Raw genomic sequence first — 20,896 nt, 5'->3', positions numbered from 1 at the left:
TTTGAGCACCACTAATGGCGTAACAGGCGCATTTCACTTTGATTGGCCAGGCAACTGGCAGGACAAAGATGGCGCTGGATAGCGTTGTGATGAATACATTACAAAAATAACTGTCACCCGAACAACCATTCAGATATCATCTGTCTTAGGTATCTTACTGGCTCAAGTTAGCCATACTTATGATTAATTAATACCAAATCCAGCATGACACAAAGTTGTGAGAGGCACCTGTGAACCTGACAATGAGCTGATCATTTTGGAAAAGAAGCAAAATTGTTCATCTGTAATGTTAAACAGGACAGCTCCTCCAGAGAGACGTTCTTTGTAGCTTCCCTCCACTCTGGCCACAAAATGAGGATCCTGAACAGAGGACCCCCTCTATATAAACTCAGTATTTACTAATAGGATATATATATATATATATATATATATATATATATATATATATATATATATATATATATATATATATATATACTGGACAATTCCTTTAAATTCAGTAAACCATAAATGTGATCCATACACTCTCCCGCACGAAGTGCTGACCAGTATTCATAATAGTATAAGCAAATGTTTGAGATATTTGGTAATTATTTTAGTCAGTCCGCTTTAGTCAGTCTTCTCCAATATTTAGATGTAATTTGAATGTTACTTTTCTCACCAGAGAAGTGGACCCTTTGAGCTGTGATCGGTGTGGCACTGGCTAATCTGTGGGGCAGGGAATCTTCCCATTCGTCTCCCTTAACCCCTGCAAGAACGTAAGGACTTTCCTGGTCGGATTCTCGGGTCGCGGTCCCCAGAGTAGTCATGGATTGGTGTCCGGTGCGCTAAGCTGGAGCACAGTCAGGAACACACCAAAGGGTCGTCCGCAGAATAGTTGTATGGATGCAACAAGCCAGAGAACAAGGATGAACGAGCATGTAGTCAGAGCACAGTTGAAGGGTCAGAACTTGGAGAAGAACAGGTACCAGGTGACAAATCGTGCAAAGGAGCAAGATGAGAGCACAATGCAGAAAGAAGGCCAAGGTCAGGAACAATACAAAACATAAACGTACCTCAATTTGGCAGCCTGGATTCCCCTTAAAAAGCTATGTACAACTTTAACCCCTTCCCAACATATGAAATATACTTCCGTCATAGCCGGGTAGTGGAAGAATGGAGTGGGCTCACGGGCTGAGCTCGCTCCATATAAAGTGGATGTCTGCTGTATATTACAGCCGACACTCTACTGTAACGAGCTTAATCATTCTCGAACGTGATCCCGCTCGTTTAACGCTTAAAATGCTGCATTCAATAGTGACGGGCATTTAAATCGTTAGAAAGAAGGAGGCGACCCACTTTAACAGCCCATCAGCCCCCCCCCCTTTTCCCATTTCCCCCTAAAACATTGTAAAAATAAATAAATAAACATAACTGGTATCGCCGCATCTGTAAAAGTCTGATCTATTACAATATATCATTATTTAACCCGCACGGTGAACGCTGTAAAAAAAAAATTAATAAAACGGCAGAATCGTTGTTTTTTGGTCACCTTATCTCCCACAAATTTTTTTTTAATAAAAAGTAATCAAAAACTTGCATGTTGCCCAAAATTGTACCATTAAAAACTGCAGCTTGTCTCACACAAAATATGCCCGCATGCCGCTTAATTAACGAAAAAATAAAGAAGTTATGGTTCTCAGAATTTGGCGACACCAAATAAATGTTATTTTTTACAGTTTTTTCCTTGTAAAAGTAGTAAAACATAAAAAATTTGGTATTGCCGTAATCGTATTGACCCACAGAATAAAGTTAACGTGTCATTTTAATTGCACGGGGAATGCTGTAAAAACGAAGTGCAAAAAACAATGGAGGAATCTGTGTTTTTTTGCATTTTCTACCCCACAAATAATTTTTTCCCGTTTCCTAGTACATTATATGGTACAATGAATGGTGCCATGAAAAACTACAACTCGTCCCGCAAAACTCAAGCACTTGTAGGGCTATATCAACGGAAAAAGAAAAAAAAAGTTATGGCTTTTGGAAGGTGAGGTGGAAAAAAATGAAGATCTGAAAAATGACTGCGGTGGGAAGGGTTAAATGGATTTTTACATTTCTTTATTAAATCAATGTGTTTTGTGTTTTGAATCACTTTTCCAATTTGAGATTTATTACTTTTTACGATACAGCTTTTATGTACCGTAAAAAAAAATTGAAGAATCCACCTAATATCAACCTCCTGCTCTCAGACAAGCCGTAAGTTCAGCTGAACTGACGGAATCAGCTGAGAGAGAGAACGATAGTTTCTATGTATACAGGATACATAAAAACTGTATAGTAAAAAGTAAAAAAATTTTCAATAAAAGTGAAAACACATTGATCTAATAAAAGGTGCGGCCACCAGCGAGGGTGTATGGTTTCTTTTTGAGGGCTTTTTAACTGAATCTGTTCATTCAGGGTTGTCCTTTTTGGAAATCTCATTCACATATATGAATTCAGTAAAAAGCTATTCAAGGCAATTTAATCTAGCATGTGGCACATGAACTTTTGCTCTGACTGATAGGTGCCACACCATATCGGTGGGGCCCCTCTGGCTGCAGGGTCCGAAGAAGGAGGGATTATTTGGGGCAGAGAGTAGACCTACTTGGGATTGATTGTTCTGGGTCAGGTGTCCTTTACCATAGCTTTATATTGACCCCTTCCTTGTGGGCTGTCCTCTTGGATACTCTGCCAATAATACTTTACGCTATTTGGTCAGGAGCACCAACAGAAATTACCACACCGGGCACCATTCAACATAAGGCCAGCTCTGATTGGCTATTCGGCCATTCCTATGGAAATGTAGCATGGTTGTTGAGATCATACATGTCAAAATATAATAATTACCTTGAATTTCTGGATATTGTATCATCAACAGAAGACTGAACTGGAGTGTATTCGATGTGGTCTCTGTGCCAGCTATGAATAACTCAAAAGCTAAAATAACCAAATTATCCTGGCTGAACTCTTCACGATTTATTTCATTTTCCTGGAATTCAAGAAATATATGTAAATTGTCCTGTCAAATTCCCCTGTAACCTGAGCAATAGTATTTAGGCTATATGCACACACTGCTGGAGCCTTTAGTGGCAATTCCTCTGATTTGGCAGCTAGAATAGTGCCCTATGCAGCCCTATCTTGCCATCAAAATTTGGAAGCCTAAGAGACCCCATTATATGTCAATGAGGTCTGTTGGGATCCGTCGTATGATGAATCCAGCATAGCGTCGTGGCTTAAATTCTGCTCGGAAGCCAGGACGCAGATGTGAACATAGCCTAACTCCTACAATCGTTCTAGGCCTGGAGTTATTCTCCTGGCCTGGAGAGTAGATGGAGGAGATAAGTAGAACTTCCAATGGGTGGAAACACTTGTTATTTCACATATTTCTATTACCTGGTTTGCCCTAATGAGGAAGCAGTCTATGAAATCTCGTGGTGAGTCTGGGTTCAGTGTCCTCCTATGAGATTCAATTTCTTCCTTTATGAAAGATTTCATGCGTTCACAATCTTGAAAGACCTTTTGATGCCTACCAGGCAGATGCTTCATTATCCTTTCAAATGCAACATATGCCTGTGGAAAGGAGATGTGTAGGTATCAGAAAAATTAGAGCTCAAATTTATATTAAAGGGATTGTCTCATGAAGACAAAACCTGTCGATATGTCGTATTAGGGCATGTCATAGAGGAGGATCCCCCAAATTGGACCCGCTCTCTAAGAGCCAAACAAAGACCAAAACTGTAAGAGACCCAAGTGAAGGAAATGCCAACAGCAATAATCAAAGTGTATCGTCTTCTAAGATCCTCTGTAAAATGGAACAGAAAAGCTAAGGGTGCGGTGGGCAAATCCTCTACTTTTCCTTTGCAGTAGTATTAATCTCCCTATATGAATGCAAAAATGTCTCATCTGCAAAAATAAGAGAAACGTGGCAACCTCCCCAAATCAACAAGTCATGATATATACGATCTAGCATTGGCAAGTTGAAACCACCTGGACTTATTTATGATCTTTCGGACAATGTATCATTCAACCAAGTAGTTTCTCAGTTCAACTCTGTGGTAGGGAAATCTTCACAGCAATTAATTCGGCCATAGACATGAGATTGTTGGCTGGGCGAGATTTGCTTACAATCTATATCTAAAGAGCTCAACTTTCCCTCAGTGATAGGAAAAACAATCCTGGTGGCAAGGTCTCAGACAGCCTTTCCCTTAGGGACTGTGCAATACATCAAAGACCACCGTGTGTCCATGGCCCTAGTCAGTCATGACCAGGAAAAGGCATTTGATCGTGTTCACAAGTGTCCATGGGCAGTTTGCTGGGAAGGTTCAAACCAATCTTATGTACCTTGACATAAGCACAGAGCTTGCAAAACGTCTGGAAGACTGACCTCTTTATGGTCCTCTCTGAGGTCAAATAAGGCTCCCCTATTTCACTTTTTTGATTGTGTTATTGAGCTCTTTGTGGAGTCTATTTGGCCAAATACAAAGGTCATAGGGATCTCCGCACCAAGACTGTCAAATGGCCAAGTACTCACGGTACATAGACGACAAGACTGTCTTATGTGCAGATCAGTATTCTATGATAGCTCTTTGGAGGCAAAGGTCATTTGCGGGCGGTCGGAGGCTATGCTCTTTGCTTAGTTGATCCTGACCTCTTCTGGTCCTTAACCATTTAACTGGACTTCATCAAGTTCCTGGGGGTCTGGATCAGGAAGGAGTGAATGGCCCTATAGACCTGGGACAATCGCTTGGCTTAATTCAACCAGATAGCAGGACTCTCGAGTCTGACAGCAAACATGTGTAAAAGTGAACACAGTTGTTATTCACCTCTCCCAGTTACAGCGGCGTGTGCCATAGGCCTGCTCCTCCAGTCTGCAGCTCTCCTCCTTCCTGCTGCTGTCTACGTCTGGTTGCAATGGCAACTGGCGCTTCTGTATAACGTTGACCCAGGCGGTCTATTTAAAGGGGACTCTGACCTGTAGTCCTCTTCTGCAGCTGAAGGGACACCTTTTGTTCTTAGTTTCTGATCCTAACCCTGACCTTGGCTTTGTTTTTGGATTTTGTTTCTGTATTGCCCCTTCGATTCCTTGCCTGGTACCTGTTGTCCTACTCCTGGTTCTGACCCTTGACCTGTTCTCTGACTACGATTAGTTTCTGTCTGGCAGCAAATTTGCTGAAGGAATTGAAGCATAATCAGTGACTATTCGAGGGACAGTGACCTGGCAATTAGAACCAGGAAAGGTCATAACTCCCTTCTGGAGTTATAAGCTATGTACACCTTTGGAAGGAAATATATATTTTTTTTTGGTAATTAAATCAATGTAATGTGTTTTTAAGCAACTTTCGAATTGACTTTATTCCAATTTTTCTCTTTTATGATTTACGATACAGTTACTAAGTATCCCGTAATTTAGATAAGATCGATATTAGGAGCATCCTGTGTGTCAGAGACATGCAGGACCCACTCTCAGCCGAGCCATTTCATTTTTACGGCATTTACCTTCCGGTAAAAACTGCATTTTGACATTATTCTGCGGGTCAATATGATTACGACGATACCAATGAACGAGCAAGCGCTTATTCATCGGCTGATTGTATTGTTTATGCAGCCAAAAATATTAACGTTGTCGGCAGCACATCTCCCGGTGTAAACAACTGTGTGCTGCCGACATGATAGAAACGTATGGGGACGAGTGATCGTAATAACGAGTGCTGTGAAAGGAGCAAACGAGCGCTGTTCAACTAACTGTCTCGTTGATCAGCGCTCGTTTACACTGCCTACGTTGGGCCGTGTAAGAGGACCCAAAACGAACTTGTGTATAGCGTACCGGCTCCATCTTAGCGGCTCCGTCAAACCACTGATAAGAACAGATACTACACTTGATCTTAGCCAAAAAGCCGCAGGGCTCAGTTACTGTGAATGCATTTATAGGCATAAAATGGACTGTAGCAAAACACATCGATATGGATTTACTAAAAGTAGATTACTGCTCATCTGAAGATTCTTCACCCAAAAAGCTTCCAGAAAAGGGACCTTTTTTGGAAACATTTTGCCTGAAATTCAGTATTGCTGCTTGAAAAGTAATAAAAACAATGGCACTGACCATTCCTAGAGGAGCTCGGACAAAGTTAAACAGATTATTTGTTATGTTCAGGAGTTTCAGGAATGTCTCATCCTCAAAGTCCCATCTTCTGCCAAACACAACCAAATTGATAACATTGTTCACCGCACGTCCAAGAACTGTATAAGGGTTGAATGCTTCACCTGGAAACAAAACAAAAATGTCATATATCATCTATCAGTCTGGGGAAGTCTTTCTCAAAACTCCATGTATACACAAAGTATCCTTATAAAGTTATCATATGGCTAGGCTGCCAGGGATGTTATCATTAATCTCTTTACTGCTGTAGACCACCAGAGATGTTCTCATTGCCCAGTTACACAAGCCAATGACCGGACACATGCTTGTTCCCGATCATTGTCCTGTGTAAACTTGGCAGCAATCAGATGCCAAATGAGAAAAATATTTTATGCAGCCCTGAAAATCATAGTTGTCAAAATATGAAAATATGTAAACTGTATGGGGACAGAACGATCGTATTAACCATCTTTCGTCCCCATATAGTTTACAATGGCCTATTTAAAGGGCCCTTAGCGACATGCCTCGTACATGTACGTGACAGCCGATAAGGGGAAATTTGGAGCGGTCTCAAGGGCTGAGTTCGCTCCATAATTAGCAGGTGACGGATGTGTAATACAATTGACACCTCACTGCAACGGGCGGAATCAATGAACACTTTGATTCCACCGCTTTAACCCCTTAGATGCCACGGTCAATTACGACATCTAATGCCAGCCTGGGGGCCTAATGAAGTCCCTCAGGTCTGCCATCTTTGTACTACTATGAAGCCCTGCCTCCAGAGAGGCTTCATAGGTCACTGAAAGAAACACAATATATTTCAATACCATAGTATTGCAGTATATAATTTAAGCGATCCAACGATCGTTGGGTAAAATCCTCTAGGGGGACTTCTAAAAAAAAATAAGAAATTGTGTGATTATTACATTTCAATAATCTCACAATTTCATTTCCCAAATATTTTGAATATAGAAGCATACATTCCACACATTTTGTGTATTTATCCAATTTGCCTTTAGATATAAATTTACCAGCCTCGATAGATATTTTACCAGGGATCTTAACATTAACCCCATTACTGCTGAAGACCATCAGGAATGTCACCATAAACCTCTTTACTACCCTAGATCACAAGGGATGATACTATTAACCCCTTCACTATGCTAGATTACCAGGAATGTTACCCATTACTGCTGGGGAAATTAAGACTATAGTACACTGATATTTTATGTATTCATTTTGGAGACGATGTAGGTTGCAGGTTTGCCGGTGGAAAGGGGTCCTTAGTGGTCTGTGTCCACCCCTGTGTCTGACCTACATGTTAAAGCCCTGTGATGTGAACCAGAGGAACTCAAGGCAGAACAAGAATAACTGGGAATATTTCTATAAATGTAGAATTGATACAGATTTATAATACTGTGTGTGACCTCTAATGTGTCTAGAAGTTAGATAGTAGGGATAAATTAATTTTCTGTTGAGTTTACATGTACCATAAAAGGTATAATCATAGGGGAAAAAATATCGGGCATGTTGGGTTACAACATGCCGATCCTTTTGTTCTCATGGGGGATAAGCCACTGTCAGAGGTGTCTGGCAGCGGCTCATACCCCTTTCCTAATTGAGAACACATGCATGCTTGGCATGAGTATGGGGGGATTGGAAGGAATATCTGTCATTCGGCCAGCTTTAGGGGCTTGATCAAAAATAATCTTACCGCATGTAGCTTCTATGGCTTTGAGAAGATGCTCAGCTTCTTCTTGCACTCTTTGCTCCATTGATCTTTTACCCATTCCAAAATTCCTTAAAGTGGCAACAGCAAATCGTCTTGAATGTTTCCAGTGCTCACCATTGGTAGATATGATACCTAAATCAATATAAAGAAGTCAAGAGTGATGCAATCAGAGAGCAGTAAAGCCATAGCCCTTCAACAGGGCATTTACTGCTACAATAGACTCTTTAGGTACTTCCGACCCACCTGGGCAGATTATCCAGATGGGAAAATTCATCTATCTGACCCCACTTTTCCACAACTGAGGTTTGGGTGGAAGTACTCAGATGGGCCCAGGACTTCAGTGCCCTAAACTTGTGAAGTTTGATTCTCTGGATGGTATCTAGCATAGATAGAACCCAAAAAAATGGGGACAGATTGGAGGTATGGTTGCTAGGAACAACGATAGTCGTAAGTCAATGTAATAATGTACCAGTGAGGTTAGTACAATGAGCTGGGGGTATAGTAGTAAGCAGATATATTCAGCCTAGGAGAAGTCAGTAACAGAGGTCAGACATGTCACACGGTTCTGTGGAGCAGACGGGAGTGAAGTCCTACAAACTGAAGATCAGATAACGATCTTCAGACAGATCAGTTACGTGGTACAGTGTGAAATACAAATGGTTTACCACAAGTCTTGCCAAATTTAAGTTCACAGAACAGCAGATAACCGCACAAGCAGGAATAGAATACCTATAAATGACACCAAGGTCGGTGCTCTTTCAAATAGCACACCTTTAAAATTTGGTTGAATTGGATGGCTGTGTGCACTGTGCATGTGCCAGACAGCAGTCCCTAACTGACCCACCACAAGAGTTTGTACGACAGCCGGGAGGAGGAAGTTGAAGTCCAGACAGGGTTTATTACAGAAGCACAACCAAATTGTTAAGGGTCTTTTACATGGAGCGAATATCACTTATAAAATCGTAAAATCTAATAAAAGTTCACAATCATTTCCCAGTGTAAATATAAACATCAGTTGCAAGGTCATCAAGAAATTGGTTGTTTGTCTATAATATAATCCTTTATGATGACCTAAAGATCATCGTCAGCGGTAAAACCTCTTGTGTACACAGTCATCGAGGCGAGATAGAATGTGTGGAATTGTTGGCCAGAAAAACAAACTCTCAAATGCGATCTAATTAACCAAAAAATATATGATTATTGTTACATAAAAATGCACGTGTTCTAAATGTCAAGGACTCAATATATTGATCGGCACTCTTTTTTAAAAAATTATCTTCATGTGTAAAAAGACCCTAAAGGTAACATTATATTGGCAGTTATTCGCCCGTGTTTTACCACCTTTAACGAGTGCTGATCGACAATACAGCTTGCCAATCGGCGCTTGTTTGCAGGGCAATGATTGGGAAAATGGGGACGAAGGATACTCAGGGAAATGTGCTACCGCAAGCAACCATTTCTATGGCCATATAAAAGATGTTATCATCCGACAAACGAGTCTTTATTTAACAGTTTTTTACTCTTTTTTTTTTATTAGTCCCCCTAGGAGACTTGAACCAGCGATCGCTTGCGTGAGCGTGATATACTGCAATACTAATGTATTGCAGTATATCGTGATTCTGCCGGAGGCCGGGCTTCAAAGGAGTACAAAGATGGCAGACATGGCTGCCATAACAATCACTGTAAATGACCGATCGTGCCACGGGGGGGGCGGCGGCACGGCGGCACGATAGCGTGTTTAAGGGAGCGCCTCCCTGATTCTAATAATTTAAATACCGCGGTCGCGTTTGACCGCGGCACTTAAGGTGTTAAACGGGTGGATTCAAAGTTATCTTTGATTCCGCCCATTGCAGTGAGGTGTTGACTGTATAACACAGCTGTCACCCGCTGCGTATGGAGCGAGCTCAGCCCGTGACCCGCTCCATACTTCCCCTTAATGGCTGTCGCATACCAGTACGTGACATGTCGTTAATGGGTTAATCTGACAATTACGTTTTTCACTGAATTGTTTACAATTTTGCTGTAAAAGAACCAAATTGTCCATATATTTCCCTGAGGAATAACAGAGGAATTGCACAATGCAGAGTACTTAGAACAAAGGCTTCCGAATTTTTATATTATTGGAAATGCAAGTATTTACTAAAACAGATGTATCAGGAGAAGTTAGAGGTTGTCTTTTATACAAAAGCCTGATATACACTGATGGGGAGCAAGTTCCTTCTGAGCTTTCCGTCGGAACGGAGCCCTGACGCAGATGTGAACGAAGCCTAAGTAAATATTAGAATATATGTAATATACTGTATAAGACTTTGTTCACATCTGCGTTGTGTAACAAGCCACAATACTGTGACGGATAAGTGTCACAATGGACAGGGCCGGCCTTAGGGGTGTGCAGCCTGTGCCTTTGCACAGGGCGCATCACTTCAGCAGGTGGAAGGGGGAGCTGCTCTGGTTCTCTTCCCCTGCTTGTTTCAGAAACGCCCGGGCCCGCGACTCAGCAGCAGCCTTTCCACTCAGGCGCTTATTTAATCTGTGGCATCGATACCGCTTTAGCAGCCATAGCGGCTGCTCGTGGTGACACCGGGCATGAGGGCGCCTCTGCCGCCCGTTGGAACGGGCCCCCCATGGCTGGCGGCACTGCTAGCAGCCGCTGCTACAGCGGTAGTGACACCACTTTAGCTAGAGCAGGGAGGTATCTCCCTGCTCTGCAATCTTCTAGCGCCATTGTAGCTGCCTGAAGGAGCGGAATCCCCGTGTAGCCGGGGATTCTGCTCCTGGAGAGCTTTGCTTGATGTCTCTATCCATTTGTGTGTTTAATATTTTTATTTTTTTTCACTACTAAAAACGTTATTTCACTTTTTTTGACACCGTTTATTAGCCCCCCTAGGGGACTTGAGCCAGCAATCATTAGATACAATTGGTACAATACACTGTAATACTAATGTATTGCAGTGTTATTGTAATTTTTACAGTCTTCTGTCAGGGCTTAACAGAGGCAGAGTGAAGGCAGTCCTGGGGGCCTTAATTAGGCCCCTGGGCTGCCATGACAACCGTCATCACCCCCCTGATCTCATTGCAGGAGGGGGCGATGAGCTGTCGGAGGGGGCTGCCCCCCTCTTTTCAATGCCTCAGATGCTGCGGTCGCGATCGACCGCAGCATTTGAGGGTTAAACAGCCAAGAAGAGCGTGATAAAACACAGCCGACACCTGCAGCATAAGGAGCGCTCTCCAAACTTCACCCCCCGCACCAGGACGTAATGGCACGTCCGGGTGCGCAAAGGGGTTAATAAGAGTACAAAGATGGCAGACCTGGGGGCCCTCGTTAGGCTGCGATAACAACTGTCACCTCACGATCACGTTGCGGGAGGTGCGATGGGCTGTCGGTGGACCGCCCCTCTCTTTCTAATGCCTTAGATGCCACGGTCCGGATTGACTGTGGCATCTAAGGGGTTAAATGGGCGGAAACAAAGTGATCTTTGATTCCACTTGTTGCAGTGAGGTGTCGGCTGTATCACACAGTCGACACCCTCTGAGTATGGAGCGCGCTCAGCCTGTGATCACACTCCATCCTTCCCCTTAATGCTTCTCACATACATGTACATGACAATGCGTTAAGCGGTTTCTAAACACTATGTAGATGATGATGGCATGTACAAGCATTTTTGTTGACTTGAGGATGAGGAAAGAGTGAATTCAAGAAATGTTTTTGAGGTAGAGGCGGCAAGAGGCAGTGATCAAAGGTTATCCTGAGGTAGTGGAATTTAAACACTGGTTAAAGTTTGGAGCCATTAACTGAGAGTGATCGTTCTAGTAAAGGGGGTTGAGTGTGATGAAATATGATGAATTCAGTTTTCTATATGTTGAGTTTCAGAAAGCGTAAGGAAAAGGTGGAAGAGATAGTGGAGAGAAACTCTGGTACTATGGATAGCAGAAAGAGGTAACATCTGGGTCAGTAGGGTGAATTTGAGTGTCATCAGCATAGAAGTGGTATTGAAAGCCATGGCATTCTATCAGCTGTCCTAGGCCAAAAGATATAGATGGAGAAGAGTAGGGGTCTCAGGACAGAGCCTTGAACAACTTAACACTAAATGTTCGGTTGTTGAGGTATGAAGAGATCCAGAAGAGGGCCAAGTCTGTGATGCCAAGAGAAGAGAGAATTTATAACAATGAGTGATCAACTGTGTCAAAGGCAGAGCACAGGTCTAGAAAGAGGAGCACAGTGTAATGTCGGGAGGTTTTGGTAATTTACAGATCATTAGTAACTTTGGTTATGGCTGTTTCGGTAGCGTGGTGAGGTCGAAAGCCAGATTGTAGATGGTCGAGATGAGAGGTGGGATGAAAGTTCAAGGTGGACATGTTCAAGAAAATTTGATGCAAGGGGAAGTAGTAAGATGGGGAGAAAGCTGGACAAAGAGGACGGGTCGAGGAATGCTTCTTAAAAAGTGATGGTTGTATGTTTAAATGAAGAAGAGAAGATGCCAGTGGTTGGTAATAGGTTGAGGAGATGGTTTAGGGATGGGATAGACAGTACTAAGGTCAGGCATGACGCGGGATAGAATTGGCTCGTGCACAGGTGTGATTTTGAAAGTAGGGTGGAAACCTCATTAGTAATGGCAGATAAGTAGTTTTGGGGAAGATCACTAAGCAGCTGTGTACATAGGTTTTGGGGACTGTAAGTTGAAGCTCTCTCTAATGTTGGCAATCTTGTGTTTGAACAATGTGCAAAGTCCTCAGCTAACAGCCCATTTACATGGGCCTAACGCTCGTTCTTGATCATTGCCCTTTGTGAACAGGGCAGCAATCAGATGACAAATGAGCAAACACTTGTTTGTCGGCTGATTCCATCTTTTATGTAGCCCTAAAAATTATCGTTATTGGCAGCATAGGGTATCTGCTGCCGACTACGGGCGGACATACCATTGGTGCAACCTGTGCAGCTGCACAGGGGCCCAGTAGATAAGGGGGCCCACTGTCACCTCAAAGCAACCTTCTTTTGTCTGTTAGATTGCATGTAAATGCCTGAGATTATGAATTTAATGGCTAACAATTCCTGATGGATTGTTAGAGATACATAAGGGGGTGATTTATGATGAAATATTGGAGAGCAAGGGGCCCTTATACTATTTTTCACAGGGGCCCTCAGCTATCTGTGTCCACCATTGCTGCCGACAATATGTAAACTGTATGGAGACCGAAAAATCATATTAGCGATCTTTCGTCCCCATCCAGTTAACATTGGCCTGTGTTAAGGACCTTTAAACGAGCGCCGAAAAAAACCTGTTAATATTCACAAACTCGTAGTAGATTAATATGAGAGATGTGGGAGAGGGCAAAGGGGCACGAAGTAGGAACTCAAAACTGTTAAAAAAAAATGCTTTGTGGTTGTGGGACAGATGATATGATGAGTGAGGTAGTCCTGTTCAGCAGATTTGAAGTGGAGAGTGGTTTGTTTGTATGTATTAAAAGTCTTCCTTGGAATGGGTTTTCTTTCTACAACACTGGAAGCTTGCCCCCATTTTTTTTGTCCGGTTGGTGTGCGGTCTATTGTTTCATCAATTGTGTGTGAGAGGGGCGAATGAGTTGAGAACAGAAGTATTTATAGTGTTATTCTACATCATGAAATGAAGATATGGTAGAGAGTGGTAAAAAAAAAAAAAAAAAGAGTCAAAGTGTGTCCAGGAAACCAAACACCGGACTAGCTCGGGGCACTGTAGTCCTGGGACCTCGACCAAACTACAGTCTTGATTCTTTTTCCTCAGACATATATAGTAAAAGTGTTTTTTTTTAAATTTCTAACGGTTTTGAATGCAATATGAGACCAAATTGAATCAAAGAAGGAGGATACAATACCTTGCCATGCACAGGAATGAAAGGGAACCTGTCACCAGCATTTCACCTATTAAACTCTTCTCAACCCTCACTGGCCGCTGCTGTTAAAGCTTCATTGCCGTTATCCCCTCTCCTAAACTACTCCTCCAACCGTAAATAACGGTCTGCAAACATTGTGCGCCTTTTATGGTAATAAAAAGTCAATCTTGTTCGTTCCTCTTCAAATGCCCACCCACCGCCAAAAACTGGCCAATAATGTATGGTCCGACACCCTTCCCTGCTTCGTCCGGGCCTCAAATCTAGTTACTGAGCATGCGCCGCTATGGTGTTCCGTTGTGCGTACGCACCAGAACAGGTCATCGATGCGTAAGCGCTGAGTTTAGTGTGTGCTGGGGAAGGCAAAGAGCTGTCAATCAAAAGTAAGGAGGTGGGGTAAACTAAGAAAGGTTTAACGAATGAAGATATGACTCTTTTCGACTGAGGATGTGACTCTCTTATGCTCATTAACATATGGTACAAGAACACTAAAAAACTAAATACTAAAGGTACAGAGCCTACTTAGAAGATAATTATAGGTTACATAAAAATTAAGTTTCACCCACTTCCACCAGGTATTGCTGGTTTAACAAGTGAATTGCTGGTGACAGGTTCCCTTTCTTTAACCATACAGCCGACTACACCATAAACATACAAACTCAGCTTGGCCGAGTGTGCATCTTTATTTCAATGGATATAGGGAAATAGGCCGCTGCCAGGGCATACTAAAATCTATTATGATGAAATCCATCTTTCCCTGCCATCAGGGGAGAGTTGGGAGGCACCACACAACTGGATCTATTTTATCATGATGGTTTGGCACCATTTTCAGTTTTGTTATTGGGCAACTTCTCATCTATGCAGAACATAGAAATAGGACATACTATTTGATGCAGAAATTTGTCACAAAAGTTCAAAAATAAAGGTCAAATTTTCACTTTTATAGTGCTCACCATATCCTTTAGTCAATCTCTCTGATATTGGCAAGGGTCCACGATCACTGAATCTATGTGAATAATTTACCAAGGCATCTTTAACCACTGAATATCCACAGAGTACAACCACTGGTGAGTTACCAAGCCAAACGGTGAAGACCGGACCATACTGCTTGGAGAGCTGTAAGAGGAAACCTAAAATGTAAATCTTTATTGGCTTCCAAAAAAGGAAAATGCCTAAAAAAAATGAACCTTCCTCTAATTTATTTTTACTTAATTAGACACAAAGTAAAATGTAGCCACACCCTTAAGTTAAGCCCCACCCCTTTATGATAGTTAAAACATAGAAAAAAAATATATGTAAGAGACCGCCTGAGACCAGACATGTTAATGGGACCAAATGTGCATGCACTTCCTTCTATACAATCTGACCACAGGAACACAATGAAGATGATGTTGTAATTGTTTCACGCAAGATGGCACAAGCCACAGTCAACAACCTACTCTTCCCTAGCTACAAAGAACTAAGCTGGTGTCTGCAGATAGTCCAATCATGTAGGAGGAGAGTCCTGGTGGTCAAGAGGTGGTCCCATCATGTATGAAAGACGTTCCCATGTGTTAAGCTAATATGTTATTTCACACAATACAGAGGGGAATGGGCCAACAAAATGTTTAGGTCCATTGAAACTTTCATTCTTGATGAGGTTGGACATGGAGGAGAAATCGTTACAAAAGAAAAAACAGGCTTAAAAGTTTGGCCAAACTCTATTAACATTCTGCCACAAAATATAAAGCACAGGACATAATGCTTTTAATAACGCCACATTTTCCTGTACAAAAACACATATGGGTATTTGGCCTTTCTCCAAAACTCACCTAGATAAATGCCAGGACCTGGAGGTCCCATAGGTACTACGCATTTACGCTTTATATTTGCCCCAAGAGGTATCCTTTCATCTCAAGCCTCATGATGCTCTTGGCGTCTTTTGGGTGGATTCCTTGTAAGCAACTTCAGCTCAGTGCCATAATTTGTGCCCCTAAAGACTACAGTGAACCTCATGACTAGAATTTCCTTCCTTTTTTATATCAACAAGGAACACTCCGCAACACAACCACCAGTGTCCACTGAACCTGCAAATACCTCAGGACTAACATGTTCATGAACTACCCTCTTCCACAAGGTTTGGATTTAGCCTTGGTATTCATCCCGATTAAGTGCACAATGAGTTTTTAGCGTACATTTAATATATGCGCCAGGAAAAGCTCCTGATGTATACGTTAAACATAGGCCGTAACGGATGCCTTAATAGTGGCATCGGTCACCACAGAGTTTTAATGGTATTTGTTAAACGCATACTTCACAAACGCTCATGACATATGTTGAACGGATACCATTATAGTCTATAGGTGACAGATGCCACTGTTAAGCATCCGTTTAACTTATACATAGACTATAATTGTATTTGTTTAAGGTATACATCAGGAAACGCTATTGAAAAGCCCATGTATATACACTAAACTTATACCTGTGACGTATGCCATGCAGTGGCATATGTCACCCATAGACTCCCATGTTAAAAAAATATATATATACCGCGCAGTATGTTTTTTTTTGTGGGATCCTTTAGTATGCAAAAGTGTAGTCTACTGCGCTATTTCGTCCTCCAAAACAAGATGTACTGACGTATAGCACTTTCTTGGTCACTTATTGCTACTGGTTCAATAAGGACAAATTTAGCATGTGCATCTGAAGCATTCCCAAAGTACACGCTAAATGTAGGGCCAAAGTGTAGTGTGCACAGGGAATAAGTAAAGTATATGTGAAGATGCAGATTGAGTTACCTTGAGGTAAGAATGATAGAGCACAAAGCTTCCTTGAAATAGGTTTCCCACAAAGGGCAGAGGAATCGGTCCAGGGGGCAAAGAGAGTCGTCTCCGGTACATCCTCCAAGTAGAAATTAGGAGAGAGATCACAATAAAAAGACACAGATACCAAGCAAGCGCCTCCATGTTCTGTAACAAAATGTAGAAATCTAATGTTTTACACTCAGTTCTAGGAGTCTAATAATTATTAACATCACATAAAAGTTGCTCAATATGTTATATTTTAATTCATGGAAGAAAGGTAGATCATTTACATGTCTTTTGGCCTGATTTGGATCCTGTAAATGAGCTTGTCCAGCCTTTGTTTGTACGTGACAGCCATTAAGTAAATCGTTAGAATCAAGGGGCGCCCCCCCCTGTGGCGCGATTGCTGGGGTTTCGATGTTCATCATAGAAATTTGGGGGCCTAATGAAGGCCCCCCAGGTCTGCCATCTTTGTACTACTTTGTAGCCCTGCATCTGGCAGGGCTTCAAAGGAGACTGTCAGTATAGAGATATACTGCAATACATTAGTATTGTTGTATATCATGCAAGCGATCTAACGATCGCTTGTTCAAGTCCCCTAGACAGACTAATAAAAAAAAAAGTAAAATACAGTCAAAGTTTTTTTTTAATGTTCCAAAAAATAATAATTTTAAAGTTCAAATTACACCCCTTTTCTCATTTTTTTCCCAAAAGCAATGTTAAAAAAAAAGTTAACATAATTGCTATCGCGACGTCCGTAAAAGTCCAAACTATCATAATATAGTGTTATTTAACCCGCTCGGTGAACGCCATAAAATATATATAAAACATCCAAATTGCTGTTTTTTGGTCACCTTAGCTCTCTAAAAATATGGAACAAAAAGTCGCATGTACCCAAAATGGTATTAGTAAAAACTACAACTCGCCCCGCAAAAAATAAGCCCCCACATTGCTCAAATGACAAAAAAATAAAAAAAGTTATGACTCTCAAAATATGGCTACACAAAACAATTTTTTTAAGCAAATATATAGTTTTTTTTAAATAAAAGTGGAAAAACATTAAAAAAATATATATTTTCTATTGCCATAATCATATCAACCCATAGAATAAGGTGAACATGTAGTTTTAATTGAAGTTTTCAGACAAAGACTACAAAAGAAGCATCAAAATCAACCTTTAGAATGGTCACAAGCCAAGGTCACTCTGGATATTAGAAAGCATAAAAACACAGCATATGAAAGTTACATGACAATAATTCCAATATCCGGTGAAATAGGAAACAAGGAGCATATCATGTTACGTTAGACTAAGCATTTTCATGACCGTGAACATTAAATATGCAATTACGGAGTGTACAACGAAACCGCAACAACAACACGAACAGTATAATTACTGTGAACAAGCCTAAAATTACTTTAGTGATTAAGAACTTGGGCAGAAAGTGGAGCTTGTCCAAGCTAACCAATATTTATTCAAAGATTCAATCGAGAAATTTCCAAAAGAGGTCTATTCGCAATTATTTTAGCATATCATTTCAGATCAATGTAAAGTAAGGAAATTGGTCTAAAATTTTGAGGTTGGTCAGAAGCTTTGCCCGGTTTCGGTAAAGTAATTATTAAAGCTTCCTGATTTTCTTTAGGGAAAGAACCAGAAGTTTGGGCCGCCTGGAAGAATCGACATAAATATGGCGAAATAATTCCTCTAAGAGATTTATAGTGCGCGTTTGTGAGGCCGTCCGGGCCAGGTGCTTTGTCCGGGGGCATCTTAAGAATGATATTATCAATTTCAGATTCCAAGATCTGGATATTCAGAGTCTGTAACTGATCAGCAGTTAGTGTGGATAAGGGAATGTTCTCCAGAAAAGCCTGAATGCTTTCTGCAGTTGGATGTGACACAAACGGATCGTCATTTAAATTGTATAAAGTTTCATAAAAAAAACCTTAAAACGATCAGCAATAAGTACCGGATGGGAGATTTGCTCTTGTGTGGTAGAGTTGAGTAAAAAGGTAATTCTAGTTTTTTTACGCTGAAAGTTTTTGAGACGAGAAGCCAGTAACTTCCCTGCTTTATTATTTTGTGAGTAATAACGTATTTTCGTTTTACGCACTTTTTTCTCATATTCAGAAACCATAGCTAATCACAGGTCTTGAAATTTTTTTTGCAAACTCGCAGCTTGTTGCGCTGATGGAGCGACCTTATTTATCCTGTCTAGCTGGTAGATTTGTTCCGTAAGGTTAGTAATAGCCTCCCTTTGTTTCTTTTCTATATGCCCCAGCCGAATCAGGGACCCTCTTATATATGCTTTATGAGCATTCCAAAGGAAATTAATATGTATCCCCCCAGTATCATTAGATGAAAAGTATTCAGTAAGATCTCTCACTATGTCTTGTTTATATTTAATATGGGCGAGGAGAAAAGGATTACATCTCCAGACATAGGTGCGGTTAGTGTTATGTTCCTTGAGCGTTAGTGTTATAGCCGCATGATCAGACCAAGTAATACATTCAATAGTGGAATTAACCAGAAGGAGTAACAATTCTATATCAATGAGGAACATATCTATTCTAGAACAACAATTGCGTGGACTAGAATAAAATGAGAAATCCTTTTCTGTACCATGGTGTAACCTCCAGCTATCATACACCTCTTTACTCCAACACAAGGACCGCAGCAGGGGTTGGTCAACTCTGCTACTAGAAGTGGAGTCCAAAGCTGTATCCATTACCATATTAAAATCACCACAAATGAGCAATTTGCCTACCCTAAGCTTATCAAGCGTTCTAAACATTCTATGCAGGAATTTTATTTGATGCTTGTTTGGGTCATATAAGTTTACGAACGCATATTTGACATTGTTAATGAAACATACCAACATGATAAACCGGCCGTTGGGGTCTACATGTGAATGCACCAATTGAACCGCTACCGCGTTCAAAATAGCAATTAGAGCCCCCCTGGATTTTGTCTTGTAATGGGAATGAAAAATGTGCGGGAAATCACGGCACTTCAGACGGTGTGCGTCTTTAGAGAGGAGGCGAGTCTCTTGTATGCAAAGGACGTGACACGCTAAGGACTTAGCCTCTTTCCACATAAAGGTGCGTTTTTGGGGAGTGTTAAGCCCATTAACATTAAGAGATGCAAATTTAAGAGTCATTGGATACAGTAAAGGAGTGCTGCAGACCCATTCTCCTATCCCATTTGTAAAGGACATGTACAGACCCAACCACTATGCAGAGGGGGTAAACCAGTAAATCAGTTATTACCATACCGGAGTACAAAAGTATGAATGTAAGAGAAAACATTGGTATCCTGAATTTCAAAAGGACATTGGTGCTGCCCATAGAATTGCGATAATGGAAAGCCACATAGAAAGCACAGTTTTCAACACAAAAATAACATAAAACCACAAAATGGAAAACAAGAAAGCAGCAAAAGCTGGAAAACATAAGTAAGTGGGGGGAAAAAAGTCAGTATGAGGTGGATTCAAGATGGACGTCTTGTGCACCCAGAAAAAAAAATTTTGTACCGTATCCTCCACAAATGCCTCTACGTATCTTCAACGGTGCGGTGGAGACTGACGTAAGGTCTGGCGCCATTCTACCGCCAAATGAGATGGCGGGTGTGTTGCAGGTTTGGTCGGAGGATGAACTTTAATGTTCCATTGATGCAACGGCTTCAATCCATCCTCCAATGATCTGATGACATGCATGGTATTAAGCCTTTTGACCAGAAGTTTGACTGGGAAACCCCATCTATACAGGATTTGACTTTCTCTCAGTGCCGTGGTTATGGGAATCAAATTTCTACGTATTTGTAAAGTCACTGCCGATAGATCCGTGAAGACTGAAATCATCCTAAATTGAGATGGTATCCTATCTTTCTTTCTGGTAGCTTCCATCAGGCGTTCCTTGATATGAAAGAAATGGATACGTGCTAAAACATCTCTTGAAACCTCAGTAGCTAGATGTTTGGGTCTGGGTAAACTATGGATTCTATCAATAATCAGATCCCTCTGGGAACGCTCTGGAAGAATGCTTTTAATAAATTCTTGTGCGTAAGTGTGGAGATCTTGTGGGTTAATTTCCTCAGGAATACCCCAAAAATTTTTGTTGCGCCTTGATCTGTCTTCTTTGTCTGCCAATTTAGCTTTGACCTGGGTCAGTTCATCTGATATATCATAGTGTGCATCTATCAAATCATTATGAGAGGAAGTAACTTGTCCCATTTTGCTTTCCAAATGATGAACTCTGTGTTCCACTTCTTGCACAGATGCAGATAAAGGGTTAATAAGGCTAGCCAGGCCGGTATGCAGAGACTGATGCAAAGCTTGTAGCATATTCTTCATCATCAGTTCAGTGACT

The 20,896-nt window shown here is 41.3% G+C and overlaps 1 protein-coding gene, 1 long non-coding RNA gene and 1 other non-coding gene across 5 annotated transcripts in view; 1 reads left to right on the top strand and 2 right to left on the bottom strand.

Moving 5' to 3' along the window:
• Nucleotides 1-20,896, bottom strand: part of LOC142665994 (cytochrome P450 2A13-like) — a 121,332-nt gene that overhangs the window by 6,221 nt on the left and 94,215 nt on the right. For both annotated transcript variants that reach the window (XM_075845839.1, XM_075845840.1), the window contains 6 exons: nt 16,529-16,699; nt 14,705-14,867; nt 7,869-8,018; nt 6,119-6,279; nt 3,412-3,588; nt 2,866-3,007 (listed from right to left, as the gene is read on the bottom strand). In XM_075845839.1, the coding sequence (XP_075701954.1) occupies nt 2,866-3,007; nt 3,412-3,588; nt 6,119-6,279; nt 7,869-8,018; nt 14,705-14,867; nt 16,529-16,696 (961 nt within the window). In that variant the 5' untranslated portion in view covers nt 16,697-16,699. The remainder of the gene's footprint in view (nt 1-2,865; nt 3,008-3,411; nt 3,589-6,118; nt 6,280-7,868; nt 8,019-14,704; nt 14,868-16,528; nt 16,700-20,896) is intronic.
• The window catches only part of LOC142665997 (uncharacterized), a 77,568-nt gene that overhangs the window by 48,900 nt on the left and 7,772 nt on the right, over nt 1-20,896 (top strand). Inside the window, exon 7 of one of the 2 annotated variants that reach the window (XR_012851620.1) lies at nt 665-1,421. The exons of the other annotated variant lie outside the window; for it this stretch is intronic. This is a non-coding gene — a long non-coding RNA (uncharacterized LOC142665997). Of the gene's footprint in view, nt 1-664; nt 1,422-20,896 lie in introns of those variants that run through there. 2 annotated transcript variants of the gene reach the window in all.
• LOC142666874 (U2 spliceosomal RNA) lies at nt 5,737-5,922 on the bottom strand. Its single transcript, XR_012851762.1, has one exon. It is a non-coding gene; the product is annotated as a U2 spliceosomal RNA (small nuclear RNA).

This window comes from Rhinoderma darwinii, chromosome 13, assembly GCF_050947455.1.
Source record: "Rhinoderma darwinii isolate aRhiDar2 chromosome 13, aRhiDar2.hap1, whole genome shotgun sequence".
NCBI classification, from domain to species: Eukaryota; Metazoa; Chordata; class Amphibia; order Anura; family Rhinodermatidae; genus Rhinoderma; species Rhinoderma darwinii.
The sequence above is the reverse complement of the archived record's forward strand: the minus strand, read 5'-3'. Positions and strand labels throughout refer to the sequence as shown.